We start from the raw sequence: 18,994 nt of genomic DNA, 5'->3' as shown, positions 1-18,994 counted from the left end.
TGCTTGTCATGCAAAAAGAGCCTGATAAAGTGCTTTTAGTTTTATAAGATTATTAAGATCTGCTTTCACTTCATGACAATGGATTATGTTGTAAGGAAAATCTCCATGAAATAGGAAAATGGATATCTTTGCTCTTTAAAGGAGCAAATAAATACTGAGTCATGAGTCTGGCAACTTGGAGAAACTACGTACACGTGTGAAGCTGGGTAATTAGTATAATGCCATTTAATACTGGGTTACTAAGACAGGATTTATTTTATAGGCACAAAAGCAGATTGTAGTTCATGAAGGTATTATAACATGTATTTTTGGGTAATGCTGTTTTATCTCTTTCAGCCTGGTACACTTAAATGTATATTCCATATGCTTCTAATAGCCATCTATATGTGAGAGTGAGGACAGCTTGTTCTCAGTTTGGTACTGCTCTGTTCATGAACTCAGCAGATTTTTTTAACTGCATATTTAAAATATGCTTGCCTAAAAACCACAGAAAATCCCCACAAACCCTTCCAACTGATGTAATATTTCATCCAAAACAATTTTCCCCCATGAAAGTACTCTGTTTTCCTTTGTGAGGAACAGTTTTGAGGTAGGCAGACTTTCCTCTGATTTCATAAAGTATGTTGAGTTTTTAATGAACAATTTGTGAAGGTGTTGAAGGCATTTGTGGTATTCTCAGTGACAGTGATCAGTGGAGGGACAACAGCAGCTCTTGCAGAAGTTTTAGTGAGATGATCCTTCCCTGGGAAGGGGCTGCCTGGTACCTGCAGGGCTGGGGCTCTTCAAGGCTGGCCTGGCAATCTCCTTCCTCATCTTAGTGTTTCCTGCTGGACCAAAAGTAATTTCATCCTCTGTGTTTGGGTTTAAAATCTGTAAAATGGGTAGGTGATAAGAGCATAAATGTTTGAAGGGCACAGGGAGAAAGGATGTTGGGGGAGCCCTGAGGAGTGAGGAAATGACCCAAAATCCCAGCCTGTGAAACACAGCACAAATCATCCAGAACTAGTTTTCCTCCTTCTCATTTGCATCTGCCTGGGGAATTCCTAGTTTTCTATGTAAAAGAAACTTGTTGCTGAGCATAAAAATCCTACCAAGGATTGATAAGCCTTATCTTGTGTATTTGTGTAGTTATTCTGTTGATGGTTCTGCCCGATCATTTCAGTTACTGCCAGTGGCAAAAGGCTCTTTTAAAATTGATGAGTCTTCAGCACAAAAGATACTGGTCTAAAAGCTTTGCTAGAGCTGGGTCTCTCTTCCCTTAGGAGCAATCCTTTCATGTTTTTGTACAACCCAGGGAGTCAGATCTTCTAGCTGTAGGTAACATTTCCCACTGCTCAGGAAGGGGAGATGCAAATAAATCCAGCCAGTCTATTACTGGCAGCATTGTCTTTAAATTTAAATATACACTCCACAGTTGTTCTCTACCTGCCAGAATTATAAGGTGGGCTCCACAATGCAGTGACTAATTTCAAAATCAAGGATTAAGGATGAAAAAAATCCATGCCCTGTCTGTGTTTGAGCAATTCCTGGCATGGCTGTGTATGGACTATTTACCCATGCTCCTGTATCTCTTGGTTCACAGCATTTGGCAGCTCAGTCACAGGGAGCATCAGGAGACTCAGAAATGAGGAGAAACTCAGAAGAAACCTGTTGAATAAGTTGTTTACCTTGTAGCCTGCTTATTTCTTGAGAGTTGGGCAGCCTGTTCCCCCGCTGGATCTTGGAAACCTTCTGGGTTAAATTAGCTAGAGAAGAAATTATTTTTTCAGATTCAGATCAAAGAAAACATACACAGAGTGAAGGCACAGACTTGTGTTGTAAGCTGTTTAAACTGTGTTTGAATACCAAGAATTTTTCAGAGCATTGGTTTCGTGTTCTTAAGGCAGGAAAGACTTTGTTGCATCCCAAATGTGGTCAGGAATGTTGAAGATGTTAACTTGAACATGTTGCATCCTCTTTGTTTTCATGGGATACATTTACTGCCAGAAATATGTCTGGTTTCCTATTTGACCCAAATAACAACAACAACAACAAAAAACAAAACAACAAAAAAAAAATCCTATTTTTTGCCTAGCTTAATAAGTGCAGAAGGTCCCTTTTAAAAATCTGGTATTTCCTGACTATTTTTTTTTTAACTTTTATTTTGTCTCAATTATAGCTTTCTGCATTTTATTTTATCTTGCCTTTCTTTGCCCATAAACACAAAAGGCTACCTTGAGCATATTAAATAAATTGCAAGCTTCAGCAGCTTTGCCTGCAAATTTTGGAAAGTTTTATGACATTCTGAGCCTACAGGTGAGAGATATTTCATAGCTTTGTCTTCTGAGACTAATAAATACATCTGTTTATTAAACAGAAGCATTTTACTTAAGCTTTGGTGACCAAATACTTACTGAAGTACAGATAATTTTAAAAATAATATCTTCAAGGCTGTAATTAGTAGTTTTGTCCAAGAAGTCCTGCCTAAGGTTTTGACTGAGATGATCCAGAGATGAGATACAATGTTGTAGCTTTTCCTCCAAAACCTTGTTGACTGCAATCTGTTGGGCTCAACACTTTCCCCTCTTTTACATAAGTTGTTGAGGATCTTAACTCCTCAGTTTTCACCAAAAAGCTCTCTGATCAGTTAACAGAGTGTTAAGGAATTTCCCCAGTTAATTGGTTCCTAATTTAAGGATTAGGAGAGAAGATATGCAAATTTTATTGGAATATTTCATCTGGAGTGAGTCTTGAAATCCATCTCCACACTGTGACCCGAGTTATTTCCTGAATTCTGTCTGGTATTTTCCTGAGCAGTTGTTATGGGATATAGGTATGATAATAAGAAGATTGATAGTGGGATGTAGAGCTTGGGCTGGATGCAGCATGTATTTGGGTTTGTGTTACCCTGAGCTCACATTTCAGCTGTTGTAGTAAATAGCTTGTTTTTTTTCATTATCTTTGAGCTGCCCTTTCTCTACTGATTTTCTGTGGTTTTAATTAGAAGGGTATTTTGCTGAAAAGAGCGAACTCAGACCTTTGTGAAATTTTCTGCTAGTACAAATAATGGTAAATCTGAAATCACTTATTAGACAAGGAGTTGTTATGGCAACTATAAGATGGTTGGCTAATCAGAGAGTGAGATCAGTTTTTATTTACAAGTGTAATGAGCAATTAAGTTTGAGCAGCTGTCAGACTTGGAAAGTGATTAAAGTTCAGCAAACAACCCAAATGGGTCAGTGTTCAGTTCTGATGGTTTTCTGACACTGCAGCTTGATCATCTGTGGGTTTTACCTACTATAATTAAAACTGCCTTTTAAATCCCCATCCGTGCCAATGACTTGGCATAGCCAACAAGTAGAAAAACCCCTTTTTCCTACCATGGGTATTGGCCTGGAGTCTAGCTGTGGGTAATGAGGTATTTCACGTGTAGCATTCCTTAAAGCAAAGCTCAGTTTGGATGCAGAATCATCTCCTGACTGTGGGGATCACCAGGAGGGAGCTGGGGCACTGCAGCCTGGCTCAGCCTTTGCACCTCTAAAGGCTCCCTTTCATTAGAGGCAGCATTACACAGTTGTTGGTTGCTTAGGGAGCTGCTGCTGGGCTCAGAGGAAGGATGTGCACAGTGTGCATGAACATTAAACCCAAAGGAAAAGGAGAAAGTTGTGATTCACCCAGAAACAGGAGGAAATGCCCAGAGAGGCTGACCTTGGCCAGAGCTGGTCACAGTGGATGGGACAGGCTGCTCATCCTCATGGCTTTCCCAAACAAGAGGAACTGGTTCTCTGCAGTCCCAAAATATTGCATGTGTTCCCACTGGGAAGGTTACCTTCCCATCCATACTCTGCACCAGATCAGCTGTTTCATTGCCGGGGTTTGCTTCCCTGCTGTGCATGTAAAATAAGCCAAAATGTTTGTAAGCCTTGCTCAAAACTTGTGTTCTAGTTAGAATTGTAACTGTCCAAAACAGTTAAACCAGTGGAGTTATTTTCCAAAATTACGCTGCAGCCCCCTGATGCATTTGCATTTTTATTAATTTTGCCACACTAATAGTATGATGTAATAGAGGCAATTGCAGTGGAACATGAAATGGACTGGGACAGCTCCTGACCTGAAGAATTTACAAAGTTGTGTGCCTAGATAGCACAAGTTGGTGAATGGGGACTTAAGGGAAAATTAAAATGACAGTCTCAGAAATAGGCATTTGCATACTTGACCTAAACTTCTGGTATTTACATTTTCTATTTATCAGTCTTTTTCAGGCTTATCTGCAGCAGTGGCACATGAGAAAACAGGGCTGTAAAAATGGAACAGAATTTTTAGTAGGGTTATTAGAGACCAAGAAATCCACATTTCTCAGCCCCCAAGATGGGATTGCACATACGTGTCTTGTTATTGCTGTTGCCTGATTTGCACTCGGGTTTCCTGAGGAGATTGCTTGGGAGTGTTTAGCTGCTAAGCTTCTGCAGGCATAGCAAGCAGAATGGGCAGCTGGCAGTGGAGCTTTTCAGTGGCCACAGCACTGGCAAAAGTAATTCCTGTCACCTAGTGGAAGAGGAGCCAGCTCTTCCCTCCTCCCGTGGTAAAAACACTTAGAGTATTCCAGATGCTGATCCTCAAGCCATGGAGATTTTGGAGAATTGGGAAGGGGTTGGAGCTTGCTGCCTCTTGCACAGGCCTGCTGTTCTTCTGTAGAGCAGTGCAATGGAAGGCTGAAAAACTGAAATGCAAACTGAAGCCTTCACACTAGAAAACATGACCCATCAACTCTCAAAAGCTGCAGACTCCTCTGTCTGGCTCACTGTACATGTGGGATAATTGGGGTTTTCCAGAGGATGCAGCTCTCACCTTCCTAGTCGTAGGAGAGCTTGGGGTGGGAGGGAACATGCACGTGGAATAGTTACTGCAGGAGTTGTGCATTTCACTTGTAACACTTGTAATTTTAATTACCTCGTGTGAACACTTGCCTAAAAATCCCATGTAGCATGCTGCAGCAAAGGAGTAGACCTGTTCTTGTAACTGCCTCCTTGTAGGAATGGAAGATTTTTGCCTATTTTTTACCCTCACTCAATAGTGTTTATTTTAAGCATGTGAAAATATGGGCAACTGATTTGAGGAGTAACCTGTAAAAAATAATACAAATAATTCTAATGTAGGAGCGTGATGATTCTTTCTGCCTCATAGTTTGTTTGCAGCAAACATGTTACAAGTGAGCAGGTGGGAGGGGGGTTTTGAAATATATGGGGATGGATTTTTAGAGTTTGCAGCTGACATGGATTAAAAATTCTTAGAACATTTCATCCATGAAAGGCAATTAGTTTTGTTTTATGAATATGAAAAGCACGTCGCTTGTAAGTACTGGAGTGAAGTCCCAAGTGAGTTATTAGAACTTGCTTTACTCATGTAGTACAAAATTGGCCATCAAGAGCTGATAGATTTCAAATATAGCTCACTGACACACTGATCATCCATAACTTTTCATAAAGTCATTTTTTTGGGCTCACCTGTAATTACTGGATGCTGTTGAAGTCCTGAACGGGGCAGATAGTCACAGATCAGGACACCTCCTTACTCTTGATGGTGATTACAGCATGTTGTGCTGCTGGGATATGGAATTATGATATCTCTCTGCCTGCTTTTCCTACTTTCAGCTGCTCCTCTCTCTGAGATTCATAAGTTAAGGCTGATAAATGAATGGAGCCTGCTCTTTTTTTTAGCAGTTGTTTTTTTTTGGCATTAGGAAAAATTAATGCTGTCATTGGTTTTGGATTATTGGGGTTTTCTATGTGAGTAGTTCTCAGCTACTAACGGGTGTTTGGAAAATGGTTATTTTTTTCAGCTTCTTTCTTTGTTTTGGGATTTTTTTTTTAGAGAGCCAAAACTGTTAAAAAATCTGGTATTTCTAGTGTTATCAACAGATGTTATTCATCGAGTATGTCAGTGCTTTAATACCTGAGATTCCCAGTTAAGGAACTGGTGGTAGCCCAAGTTAAGGAATGAGGTAGCCCCTCCAACCCTCCAAATTCCAGAAACTAAAACAGGATAACAACTCTTTGGCAAGTGGTGGGCTACAATCTAAGTTCTGGCTATGGAAATGACTAAATGTTGATGATCTTGTTATAAAACACTGGCTGCTGGACAATGTTCAAAGGAGGAGGAGATTTGGGTACCCATCCTGATGCACTGACCACACCATGCTGATAAATTCTCCCACACAGGATCGTACAGACACGTCGCAGCAGTCGCAGTTAAATTTAGAAAAGGCAAATCTGAAGGAGACCATTTCATCACCCAGGAGATTTTAATTTATGCTTTCATGCCTCTCATCCCGAGAAGAAAGATGGACACTCCGAGTGGGATGATATTAAACTGCTGGAAGTGTTGCCTAATAGATCACAGATGTCTGTGAAGTGGCAAGTCATCACCCCCCTGACACAACGGGACGAGGGGACACTGTCACGAGATGTGACATGTCATAAAGGATCATTGATTTGTTGCTCCCCTACTGTAAATCAAACATCCCCATTCAAATCCATTAAAATCCATTCATACAGGGTGCAGATTTTAAAACTGCTTTGACATTTCTGATTGAAGGCTTGGGTGTATCGATTCCTGACGTGAGCAGGTCCCTGTTTGTCAATCAGAAAGTAGCACCATCATCTGAAAATCGTGGTTTGGCAGCGAGGTGGGAATCTACCCAAGGTGACTGCTAAAAGAGATGAGGAAATGTGCAGTGAAGGCTGAATTTTGGGGAGAAGTGCCTCTGAATCATGCAAGTGGCTTGATGAGCTTGGAGCTGCTTGTGTATGACCTCGCCCTGAAGGACAGCTATTTCCAGTACATGGGTCAACATGTGAGCTCTGATGTGTGTCAGGGCATGGGAGGAAGGTGGCTTTCTGTGCTTTGTTTCTAAAGCTGTGTAGAATAGAGAAGTCAGATGGATTTCACTGTGTTTTAAAGAAGCAGTAGTGTCTCTCTGCCATCTGTTTTGGAAGAGAGCAACTCACATACACATGTCATTCAGTGGAGTTTGCTGTCAGCAGCAACAATTTCTGCTGATGGGGGAACTTCAGGGAGAAGATTCATAACAAAAGTCTTTATTGTATAGAAACACACCGTTCTGCTTGGGATCCAGCTTCCAAATGCTTTTAAGGACTGTGACTAAACTACCATTTATGCCTGAGATGAGAGGCATCTGAGTACAGAAGCTGCCTGGACCAGGTAGTCCTGCCAGGCCTTTCTTGTGCAATACAATTGCAGATGGGAAGGTCCGACTGGTTTTGCACCCTGCAAATGTATCAAGACCTTTGAGATGAGATAAACTAAGTGAGCCATGCTGATATGTTCCCTTGCCTGCTCTGATATTATTATAAGGCTTTCTGTTTTGGTTTTCTTTTTGTTCAGGTGAAGCTCTGATCTGAGTATGAAAGAAAAGTCTTCTTTGTTGTACGGCTGTTAATATTTGTTTAACATATATTAATCCATTCACCTTGCTCTGCTTCTGAACCTGCAGTGCAGCTATGCTCAGTTAGTCACCTGGAGTTTCCTGCACCTGAGAGGCTGAATTTGTGGGTGATGTTTTTTTCTGCAGCATATCTAAATCACGAGAATGTTGTAGCATGACTGTGAGTACCATGAGGTCCTTAAAAAGGCCCAGTAATTATGTACTATATATTCATGATTGCAGGTACGTGTGATCTGGGAAGCAGGTTGGAGGAAGTTTGGCATTTGGGTGGCACCTTCAAAAAGAAGAAAACCTGAAAGTTAATTGGAGAAAATTACAGTTCCCAGTTTACTGCTGTGCCTTCCAACAGCACTTGAGCTAAATACTCTTTAGGATTGCACATGTGCCTGTCCACAGTGTCTCTCTATTTTATTTTAACACAGACTCTGCAGCCATTGCCAACTATTCATTTATTCAGCACCAGAAACTTTGGCAAAACAATGAACAGAAGATAAATTATTTGATCCCAAAGAGTTTTAGTGTGAGCATAGCTAAAAACCAAGTGAAAAATCACAGTGGTCATGACAAGTGGTGGCCGGTGCTGCAGCAGTCCAACTCAAATCACGTTTTCTGTAGTGCTTTGCCGTTCAGATTGAGCCCGTTTGTTCTAGCTGACTGCCTTTTTCCTTGGAAGTGTGAAGCTCAGCATTTTCAGAGCAGTGTGAAATAAGGAATGTAGAAAAAGGACTTGGAGCAGTGAGGTGGCTAATTGAAAAATGCTCTTGGAGCTGCGCGCTCTAACAAAGAAGCTGGCAGGGTTTTATGAGTAAGTCACTCCAGAGTTGAGTTTTGATCTTGAAATTTGAATGAGTCACATTTATATTTTAATAGGAGCGTTTTGATAAAAAGGAACAATCCTCCTGTTGGTTACCATAATGTCTAAGTGGCCGTGACTGTCTTTTTAAAAGCAAATATAGAGAAACAAGAATAGACTGTTGCGTCCAGGAGTATCCAAGCATGTTATTTGAGTGTGTCTCTGTCTCCTAAGTGAAATGCCTCGAACTCAGCAGCTTTTTGAGTGCTGGGAGTCTTTGGTCTTATCTTCATTTTGTTTGGACAGCTGAAATATGTTTCCATGGCCTCTGTATAGTCTTTCCCCAGATCTTATTGATGGTGCTATGGGGGTCATTGATGATTGAATCCAACAAAGACAACTGCAGCCACAAAATGTAATGGTGCTTTAAAGTGTAAAACAGTTCTATAGGCTACAGCTCAGAGATGTCATTTTCCCATTCATTTGAGCGATCTTGTCTGGTTTGCATTGCCTTGCGAAACTCTTGCTATTTTCCTGGAAGCCCAGTCTGGAAAAGCATTTTGCTTTTACCCTCAGCAGATGCCCCTCGCATCTGAGAGAGCAACGCTGCATTGAAGGGAGGGGAACCAGCAGGATGGAAGCAAAAACCTGCTGATACTGTGGCTCCTTCTGATCCTTATTATGCAGAGTGAAATATAACATATCTGGCTGTTTGATTTGCTAATTCCAGTGGTGGAGCACAGCTGGTAGGCAGGTGGACTGTTAAGAGACAAGACAAAGATCTAAGATCTGCAATCTTATGAACTTGCAAGCAAAAAAGAAAAAACAACCACAAACCCTAAGATGTTTTATGCTATTTGAACACTGTTCAAACACTGTTGGAGGCAAGAGGAGAAGTTTGGACTTGGAGCTTTCTTGGTTTTGGATCTCTAACACAATGCACTGGTGTACATGTTTCTTGCATAAATAGAAGGTGATTTTGTGTGTGTAGTTCATCCCAAATGTATAAATTGAGAATCTCTGATGCAACATCTGGAGAAGACCCAAGAGAGAAAACTGTGAAGTCTCTGAAAAAAGATCTGTTCATTCATGAGATTTTGATATTCAAACAGAAAACTGCAGTTGTGCTGTTTCCATTTAATGTTATTTCTAGCAAGTGCCACATTTAACATTCCCTTTTGCCTTTTCTCCCAAGACCATTCTGCAGCACCATAAAGACTTACTGGAACTTATAGGTGGACTTTTGGAGAGATTTGTACCCTGGTCCTGTCATCATTCAGGCTGGAATAGCTGCTCTCTGTGCTTCCAGCGGTCAGAATTCCAATCTCAGCTGTACAAACATGCACATAGAGCAGTAGTATGGATTGGAGAGAGCAGAGAGGAGCTTCTTGAGGATAACCAGTGTTGGTGTTTGTGAGGTCGCTTTTGCCTTGGTTTCAGGATGGGTGATAAAAGTTCTTCTGTTTTCTTCCTGCATTTAGAAGCAAATTCCTGCCCTGCCCTTGTAACCTGTTTGTTACATGGTGATTGTACAGGAATTTCTGACCTGGTTTCCCTGTGGTGACATCTCAGGTTGGAGCAGGTTGTTTGGGCAGAGGCTTGGCTGGGGGTGTGTGCACTGAGACTGTTTGTACTGGGAACTTTACACTGCTGAACCCTCTGGGTGCTGTAAATTATACAGGATTGCAGCAGGAGCAGGGAAATGCTGATATTGCCGTTTGGCAGAGCGTGGAAATGCGGCCACAGAAGTTGGAACTCAGAGGGAAGGTGTGAATGAAAAAAATAGCACCATTTTTTCTCCTTTTCCTCACAGACTACAGATAAGCTGATGCTGTGTGTGCATATGCAGTGCCCAAGGTCTGCTGTGTGTCAGGCATGGAGTGCCAGATTGTCTTTCTTCCCAGCAGAACATTTATGCTTTAATTTGGGACACGTGGTGGCAACTGATAGCATCTTGTTTCAAAGAGAGACTTTCTGATAATCTCACTGGTGGTATCATGTCTCTGTGTGAGACACAAACCCAGCATTATCCCAGTGCTCATCAGAGCTGCTCCTGAGTCAGGAGCTGTGCAAGGAGCCCTTGGCATCAGGCTGGGAGCTGCCACCCTTCTGTGATGCAATTAAACTGTTCTATAAACTCTTTAGTTCAGGGCAAACTCCTCCTCATCACCTTCCCTCTTAACATTTCTTACTGCAGCCTGGAATCCTTTGGTCACATTCCAGAGTTCATGTGTGAAGGAGCTGGTGCCTTTTAATGGGTGTGAAAGAGGTTGAGGAACTGATTCCTCTTTCAAAGGGGGTTTGCATGATTTGTGTGCCATTCCTTTGCTGTTCTGTGTTAGTTTCCAAAATCTGTTTAATTGTCTTGTCAGCTGTATCTGGGTGCTATTTGAGGAGGAGCCTTCCAAAGTGTCCATGAAATACTGGACAGGTTATTGAGTATTTTTAATTTCCTGCATTTTGGCTCTATTGGGTAGGGATTCTCCTGGAAATCCCTCAACAGCTGAGTGCAGGCAGAGCTGTTTCACTAGGCATCCAGAATTACAACCTGCTGTGTTTTGGTTCTAGAAGAGCTCTGCAGGCTTTCAGTTCGTTGCAGCACAATGCAGCTCTTCAGGCAAATCCCACCCAAACCTTCTCTGCAGCCAGTGAACTCCTTTGTACAGCTGAGAGAGCACTGCAGCAGCAAATCTGGGTCACACACCCTACAAAGGACACACAACTCCACATGACAAGTGCTTGTGTGCTCTCTGTTGCTGAAGAAGAGACTAAAATTAGCTTCTGACTCTTACTCGAATTAAAAATTACCCAAGGGGAAAAGAACTATTTCTTAAGAAGGCAACTGTTATGTCTTAAACCCACACAGTCTCAGCTGTGTATGCAGAAATGCAAAAATAAAAAGGTAGTAACCAAGTTTTCTGGGAGAAAGGGGATTTTGTTTTTACTGGAGTATCTCAAAAAGGGAATATCACCAAGGTTATCAGGGACCACAGATGAGCATTCTAGTGCTAACCTCTGTACAGTGCTGCAGCAGCATCTCTTCACTCTGCTATCTTCAAAATATCACATTTTTTACCTATGGAGTGCTGCCATATCCACATTTTGTCAAAATAAACCCTAACTCCATGGGTTTTACAAGACCAGCGAGTGAATTGGCTGCCAGCACAACTTTGTGCAGGATCAGCATTTCCCAAAATCATATATAAAAAGTGATTATAGCAGACCAGAGAGACTGAACATTGCTAAGTTGCTGCCTGATGCCAAATACTGTCAAGAACACACACATTTCTTAATATAGTTTAAGATTAAGGAAACAAATGATGTGCCCAGCTTAAGGAACACTCTCTATTTAAGGCACAGTCTCTTATTTTGGAGCATTTGGCTTGTAAATCCTTTGCAGCTCTGGGGATCACCTTCTCTGGCAGATCAGATGTAGTGATGTTGTTTTTTTTTTTTTTTTAATCTCTCAATGTTAAGGTTTTTTTCCTGATGTTGAATAAAATGTTTTCTTAACTGATAAGGACTATATAGAGCTGAAGCAATAAAACCTTATATAGACTGTAAGAGCACAAAGCAACTAACAGAAGTGATTCTTACAAGTAGCTTTGCACAAAGATAAACTCCTGTATCCTAGAAAACATTAAACAGCTCTGCCTGCGCTCTTAAGTGCAGTAAATTAAAAATATTCAGTAACCCGTCCAGTATTTATTGGACATTATGGAAGCTGTGCATCTCTCAAGCATAAAGAATTTTCATTGACCAAAGTGAGCTTTACCACGAGGTGGTGATGGCTGAAAAAGATCCAGCTGGGAGATTTTCAGTCTCCCTTCCCTCTCCATAGGTACATTGCAGTGCTGCTTCTCAGAATGAGAAGTGAGGTCTGTAACGAATATTATCCTGTTCCATAATCTTCTTTTCTATGGTGTCCTCTCCCTTCTGTTCAGCTCTCCCTTCTGGGGTTTTCCATAGCTGTCTGGTTTGTCTCAAACTTCTGTAATTGCTGTCCTTGGTGGAGCTGCTTTAACCATGATTTTGGTGTAGACAAGTCACTGAAACTTGAATTACCCAGGCACAGTCTTTCTCCAAACAATGTCCCATAATTATGGCCTGTGGGCATCTGTATCCTCAGTGATGGAAATATTAATAGGAAAAAAAACACTGTTGGTAAACAAAGAGATGTGTGAAGTTCTTGGAGCCTGGTCTTTCCAAACAAAATCTGCCCTGTTCTGGGGTACAGATTGGGGTTAGATGTAGACAGGATAGTTGGAGAAGATGGTACCAGTGGTTTTGTTTCTGCTTTGAAATGTTTAAAAGTGGGTTTGCTTACCCTCTTTGCCTTCCAGCATTGGATGCCAGGGATCTGTAGAAAAACCCAGAGTAATTTAGAGATGGTCATGCTTGGCTCAAAGGTCCCCTTTTTAGATCTTTCTAGTGACAGGCTTTTATGCTCAACTTGACATCATTCCTGACTGTGGGTAGCAGATAGGATTTGAATGCTGCAAGTGAGGAGTGTGAAAAATTCCGGGGATGTTCCAGGCACTGCTAGACAGAACTATATTGATTTAGGAGGAAATCCCAAGGAGGAAATAGTTCTTGTCAACTGATTACTACAAGTTATGGTTATGCTACTCCTGCAGACGTCTATAAATTAAACTGCCAGCAGTTGGCATCTGCCACTGTCACAGTGCTATAGGTCATCCTTCCCTGGGAATTCAGTGATGCCAGAGTGACTTAACCTGCCACACAAATAGTGAGGGAGGATTTGGGAGGAAAGCAGAGCTTGGGAGGTGTGTACAGAGCCCCAGCATGGAGAGGGACATAGCATGGGACAGATGTCATGATATCATGACCTGAACTGTTACGTGCTAAATGTTTTTCTGTGCTGGTGGGTCTTTTCATGCTGAAATTCCTTGAATTCTGTCTCCAGGTTGCTGTTTTTCCTCCCTCAATTCATGGGGAGGTATTATCTGCTGAAACAGGGAGGAGGTCATGCTGTTTTGGGGGGATATTTTCCTAGCTCATAACTTGCCAGCAATGCAGCATCTGAGGAGTTTAAATTGGAATTAGCTGACATTTTCCTACTCTCCCAGGAATTCAGGAGTCTTTGAAGAACAACCCATCTCTGTGGGCTGGAGGGATAATTGATTCTGTCTGGAAACCTCTATGCTGATCCCTAAAACCAGGATGGAAGGATTGACATTGTTTACTGTCAGCGGGGATTTGGTTTTTTCTGTCTGTTACTGAATAGTTTCAGCTTGGAGTAACTGAAGATGGATTGAGGTATAGACCTAATCAGGAAGATGTGAAAAGATTTATTTTTCTTTACTTTACAGAAAAGGCCACAGATGGCTCTTTGCAGAGTGAAGACTGGACACTTAACATGGAGATCTGTGACATCATCAACGAGACAGAAGAAGGGTATGTGCCATTTCAGCAGACTTGGAAAGGTCCCTGAGCACAATCTTCCTCTGGTTGTACTCAGCATGTGAGGAGGTGCAGTGAGGCTGGAGGCAGATGCTCATGGTTTGAATCAGTTTGCAGATCAGTTGCTTGGTTTTCCTGCTGCTTAGACCTCACCTGCTCTCAGAAAATACTGTATGATGCAGTACCTGGAGGATTCAGGATGAGAGGAAATGGCTTCAAGCTGTGCCAGGAGAGCAACTTATTTAGGTGATGAATTATAAAAAAAATTCCTCCCTGAAAGGGTGGTCAGGCACTGGGTCAGGCTGCCCAGGGAAGTGGTGGAACCACCATTCCTGGAAGGATTCAAAAAGCACGTGGATGTGGCATTTTGGGATGTAGTATAGTGGTGGGCTTAGGGCTGAGTTAATGGTTGCACTCAATGATCTAAGAGGGCTTTTCCAACCCAAATGATTCTGTGATACTTTCTGTGGTCAGTCTCTGCATGGGAGGGCTGGCATGAAAAACTTTTCGGAGAGGGTGCCACCTTTGTTTTTCAGCAGGTGTATCTCTTTGCAATGCCTTTAATTTCAGCTCTTTGTGTAGACAGCTTTTCTGACACACCTCCAGCACCAGAAAGCTTTGCTGCTTGCAGTCTGCAGGAGAACTGATCACTGCTCTTATTCCCTGAGCTTGTCAGAGCAGCTGTCAGTCTTCCCTGCCTAATCAACAGTCTGAAGTTTTGGAGACTTGGGGCATTCCTCCAGTCTTGATTTCTGTGGTATCTTGTCTCCTCACATATTTCTCCATGACCCTGGTTTGGTTGTAGTCAGATGATCTGAAATTAACCCACATGCTTATGTCCAGCTGGAAATGGCAAAGGATTCATTTTCCCACAGTTTATGGGATGTGAAAAGCCTGTCTGAGCTGTCTGTTAAAATGGTGTGTTTCTCCTTCAGGCCCAAGGATGCCATTCGAGCACTGAAGAAGAGGCTGAATGGAAACAAAAATTACAGAGAGGTCATGCTGGCGCTGACGGTGAGTGGGGGAGGCTGGAATGCTTCAAAGGGCAGAACCCTTTTGTCATTTTCCTCTTCCTGGCACTCTCTTGAATGTACACACTATTTCCTTTAACAGCCACTGCTCTGCCCTTTTCTTCTCTCCAATTGCCTCCTCACTTCCTTGGGGAGAGCTGCTGGAAGCTTTGCATAGCAGTTTTCCAACTCAATTGATTTCTGCTTCTTTTCGTGGCTCTTATTCATCCCAAGTACTGACTGAGGAGAGTTAAAGTGGCTCAAATGGGTCTGTTACTCTTTGAGGTTTTCCTTTCTACTCTCATTTCCCTGTGTCCAACCATTCCTCCACTCTAAGGCAACAGCTGTGGACATATCTGCAAGTGAGAATGATGAACTTGCCATATTTTCAGCTTCATAAGTAGCTGATGCACAATTTCCCTTGTGAATGAATCTCTGTAGGAGACAACACATTAATTTATGCTGATCTAATTTCACTCAATAAAGTGTAAATTATATTCTGTGCATTCAGACAGCACTGCTAAGGTGTGGGATAATTTAGCAGTGACCTTTCCTGCTGATGGCTTTAGCTGGAGGTTTCCTGGGTAGTGCAGCCCCCCTGAGTGGGGTGCTGGGCTCTGGTAGTAACTAGATCGAGTTATCCTGCTGTGGGGAGGTGATCTGCATGATTCTTTCCCAGAGCTCTTGTTGCATCTCCCTGACGAGGCGTAACCGTACTTTCTGTCTTCTTGCCATTTCCTATCCTGGATTGTCATTTTGACAGATTACCAAAGTCCAAACCATGAGATTATCCATTGTGCAGGAAAGAGCAAAATCCATCAGGAATGAGCCTGTGTCATCATGGCTGATGAAAGTGGCTGAAGGAGGAGAGTAATTACAGATTCCTCGGTGCAGAGTCACAGTGGTTATTAGGCATGGCTGTAAGGAGAAGTGACGCGTTGGATTTATCTCCATGCTAATCATGTTCTTCAGAGAGAAATCAACAGCTGTTCTTCCATGGCAGTTGAATGGCAAGTGGAAGGTGCCTCCAGCTAGGTTGCAGGGGGAAAATGTGTCAAAGTATAACCTGTCAGAGCATTCACAGGGGAGTGTTTTGAATGAGTGAAGATCATTCACCTGAATTCCCAACTCTAAAACATGGCTTATAGCTCGGAGCAACTGGGTCCAGCTGTGTTCCAGGCACACAGAAAATGGTGGAGTGGCACAGCACGATAATATCTCACTGTGACAGGATGTCCTCTGTCTTACCTGCTCCTGATGTGCTGCTGTGTACTTGGCTGTTCAGCTGCACTGGCTGGAAAGTTCTGCTTTGAAGACAAAGAAACTTTCTATTTCTTTATGTTGAAAACAAGAAAGGTGGATCACAAAAACGCCCAATATGTTAACAGTGGGTGAGATACAGCTGAATGTGTGTGTAGAAAAGTTTTTTGGCAAAACTGGGGAAAAAGAGAAGTAGTAAGAGTATAAGTCTAATCTCCCCTCTATCTTCTCACCCTCCCATCAAAAAATCTAAAATAAATTAAAAAATCAGGTGCTGTGTGTGTGATCAAGCTTTGCTCCAACAATGAATGTTGGGTTTTTTATGTGTGTAGGTGTTGGAGACCTGTGTGAAGAACTGTGGCCATCGCTTCCATGTCTTGGTGGCAAACCGTGACTTCATCGATGGAGTTCTGGTGAAAATCATCTCACCCAAGAACAACCCCCCCACTATAGTACAGGATAAAGTCCTAGCACTGATTCAGGTACACAGCTTGTCTCTGCTTCCATATGTTGCTGCCTGAAATAAGGACTGTCTGCCTTGATGCCACGCATCACTAAACATGCTGTCATCGTTCAAAATGTGGCAAGTTTTTTTATATATAAACTCAAACAATATTTCCAGATTGGTGGGGAAAAGCAGACACATACACACATAGATATTTTATCCAGGGAGAGCTGTCTGGATTCTAGTTAGAGAGAATGCTAAAACAGGAGGATTTAATAAAAGGTAAATGGATGCTTTTGCCATTTAACAGTCATATCTAGAAGCTGGAGACTTGCCTCGGTGATGAGCTTGTCATCTGAGGCCAGGAAATTTCAGGGGATTGTGCCTTTGGTGTCAGCTGCAGAACAGCAGAACACTTGCCTTTCTGTGTCTGTTTCCCTGACTGGAAAATGGAGCTGTTTCCCTCCATTTGAAAGCATTCTGCATTCCTTTCAAAGATGGTTATAGAAAAGTAAATGACCATATAGGAATTAAAATGGTTTTGGTGTCTTTTCTGTGGTTATTGTGCAGTAAAAGCACACTGTCAGATCCTTGCCTGCAGTGGGAAGTTCAAACATGGGCCTGTCTGCCACTTCTCCTTCTGTGCAGCACAACAATAAACAGCCGTGTTAATTCCACAAACCATTAGCCACACATGAGGAAACATTGGTGCCTGCCTGGAGGAAATCTGACAATTATAGGAAGCTTTATCACTAAGCTTCCACAGGCTACTGCATACACCAGAGACTAAAAGACACTGCACATTTAAAATGATATAAACCTGCTGCAGTGTTCCTTGTGGGGAGGTATTTACAAATGCACAGCATCATTTGCCAGATATACTTCTGATTTTTATGGCAAAGCATGCACTTGGATTTCTGCTGCTTTATTTCTTATTTGGATACAGGGATAGGGCATCCTTAGAGCATGACAATGTAAATAAGTGATTTTCGAGCAGGAAATAGGGTAGGGTGGTGGAATTAATGGGCATTGAGTTGGGGTCTGTGGGGTCTCTTTATTTCTGGTTTATGATTTTGTGGCTTTTTAAAAAAATAGGACAAAAATAATGAAATTATTAAAAGCAATTCTTGTGCATCTGACTGAGCCCTCAGGTTTCTGCCTCCCTTGGTGGGAGAGCAGATGCATGCAGTGACCAGGAGATGAGGTTAAAAACTGTCCCATAAAGACAAACGGGGTGTGTTTCCATGTTGTTTTAGGGAATGTTGGTTTTGCTGGGCTCTGGGTTTAAATGGATTCCCAGTGGTGAATGCAGCTAAGATGGGAGTGTTTGTAATATAATCAGAAAGCCACAGTCATTGCCTCAGTGTATTAAACAGAGCTTTATCTGAAGAGACTTAGTGCAGTAGAGCTAAAAGCCTCACTCTGGGTACTAAATGCCTTTTGATACAAAAAGCCTGAAAATGATGAAGGTTGCCTGTGGGTGGGTTCTGTACGTGTCTCTTTAGCTGGAGGTGGCAGGAGACTTTGTTTTCCAGATTACCTGACAAGTTTGGAAGAGTGATGGCAGTCACTCATCCCAGGTGCCCTATGGACACACACCCCCAAAATACCCCATGACAGCTTCACTCAGCTTAGGCTGAGTGCTCTGTAGAGCTCCCTAACAGAGTTAACCCTGTCCCAGAGGGCTGATCTCAGCTCTGCCCCACCAGCATTGTATTTATCCCTTTTTATATCCAGGGTTTTTTATTGGGGAGTTGATAAGAACAGAAATGAGAGGATTGATAGCCCAGACTTGGAAGCATGGAAGAGAACTGTACAAACAGCACACATCTCCAGGCACACAGCTGGGAAATTCATGGGCCTCTCCATAAAAAGGGTAGATAAAGCTGCCATCCAGTTTCTTATCTAGAGACTTGTTTTGAGATGTTGAGCATCTTGTGTCTCACTTTCTCAACCTATTTCCCAGTGTACATGAATTAGCATATGTTACACAGTGCTTATCCTTCCTTCTTCACCTTGCTTGGAGGCTTTGGAAATAATTATTGTGTGCCCCTGGTAAGAGCTGGCCTGTCACCCAGTGTCCAAACACTGGCATGGTCCCCAGTTTAGGGGGCTGATTTATAATGGTATTTAAATGACCTGTTTGGGGCACACTGAGGATCCAAGTGGGATTTATGCTGAAGTATCTACATTTGATAGTCTGGCCCAAAGTCTTAGAAGCTCTGAATTCAATTTCCCCTGTGTCCTACACGTGTTTGGACAATGGGCAGGTTTCTTAAGCTCTAGTGTAGCTCCTTATCCATAAAGCAGAGCTAATATTGCAGCTGCCTGGTTGGGTTGTAAGCTGTCTAGGACAGGGATTGTCTTACAATGTGTGTAGGACAATAGTGCCTGTCCTGCTTGTGACCTCTGAGACACACTAATGTAGATAATGCTCCCAGCTCAGGTGAAGAAGAATACAAATGGAAGTGTCTCCTTTCTCCAGGGAAGAGAATTGCAGAAGAGAGAATATTTTTAAAAAGTGGAGTGCAGATGAAATGAGATCATTTTGCAAAATCCACAGGAAGCCAATGAAAGAGGGAATACCTTAGTACACCCTCCTGGACAAACAAGCTTCA

The 18,994-nt window shown here is 42.3% G+C and overlaps 1 protein-coding gene across 2 annotated transcripts in view; it reads left to right on the top strand.

The window, feature by feature from the left end:
- TOM1L2 (target of myb1 like 2 membrane trafficking protein) overlaps positions 1-18,994 on the top strand; it is a 56,581-nt gene that overhangs the window by 5,363 nt on the left and 32,224 nt on the right. For both annotated transcript variants that reach the window (XM_018915807.3, XM_009091778.4), the window contains exons 2-4: positions 13,571-13,655; positions 14,597-14,675; positions 16,264-16,413. In XM_018915807.3, the coding sequence (XP_018771352.1) occupies positions 13,571-13,655; positions 14,597-14,675; positions 16,264-16,413 (314 nt within the window). The remainder of the gene's footprint in view (positions 1-13,570; positions 13,656-14,596; positions 14,676-16,263; positions 16,414-18,994) is intronic.

This window comes from Serinus canaria, chromosome 14 (assembly GCF_022539315.1).
Source record: "Serinus canaria isolate serCan28SL12 chromosome 14, serCan2020, whole genome shotgun sequence".
Classification (NCBI taxonomy): domain Eukaryota; kingdom Metazoa; phylum Chordata; class Aves; order Passeriformes; family Fringillidae; genus Serinus; species Serinus canaria.
The sequence above is the reverse complement of the archived record's forward strand: the minus strand, read 5'-3'. Positions and strand labels throughout refer to the sequence as shown.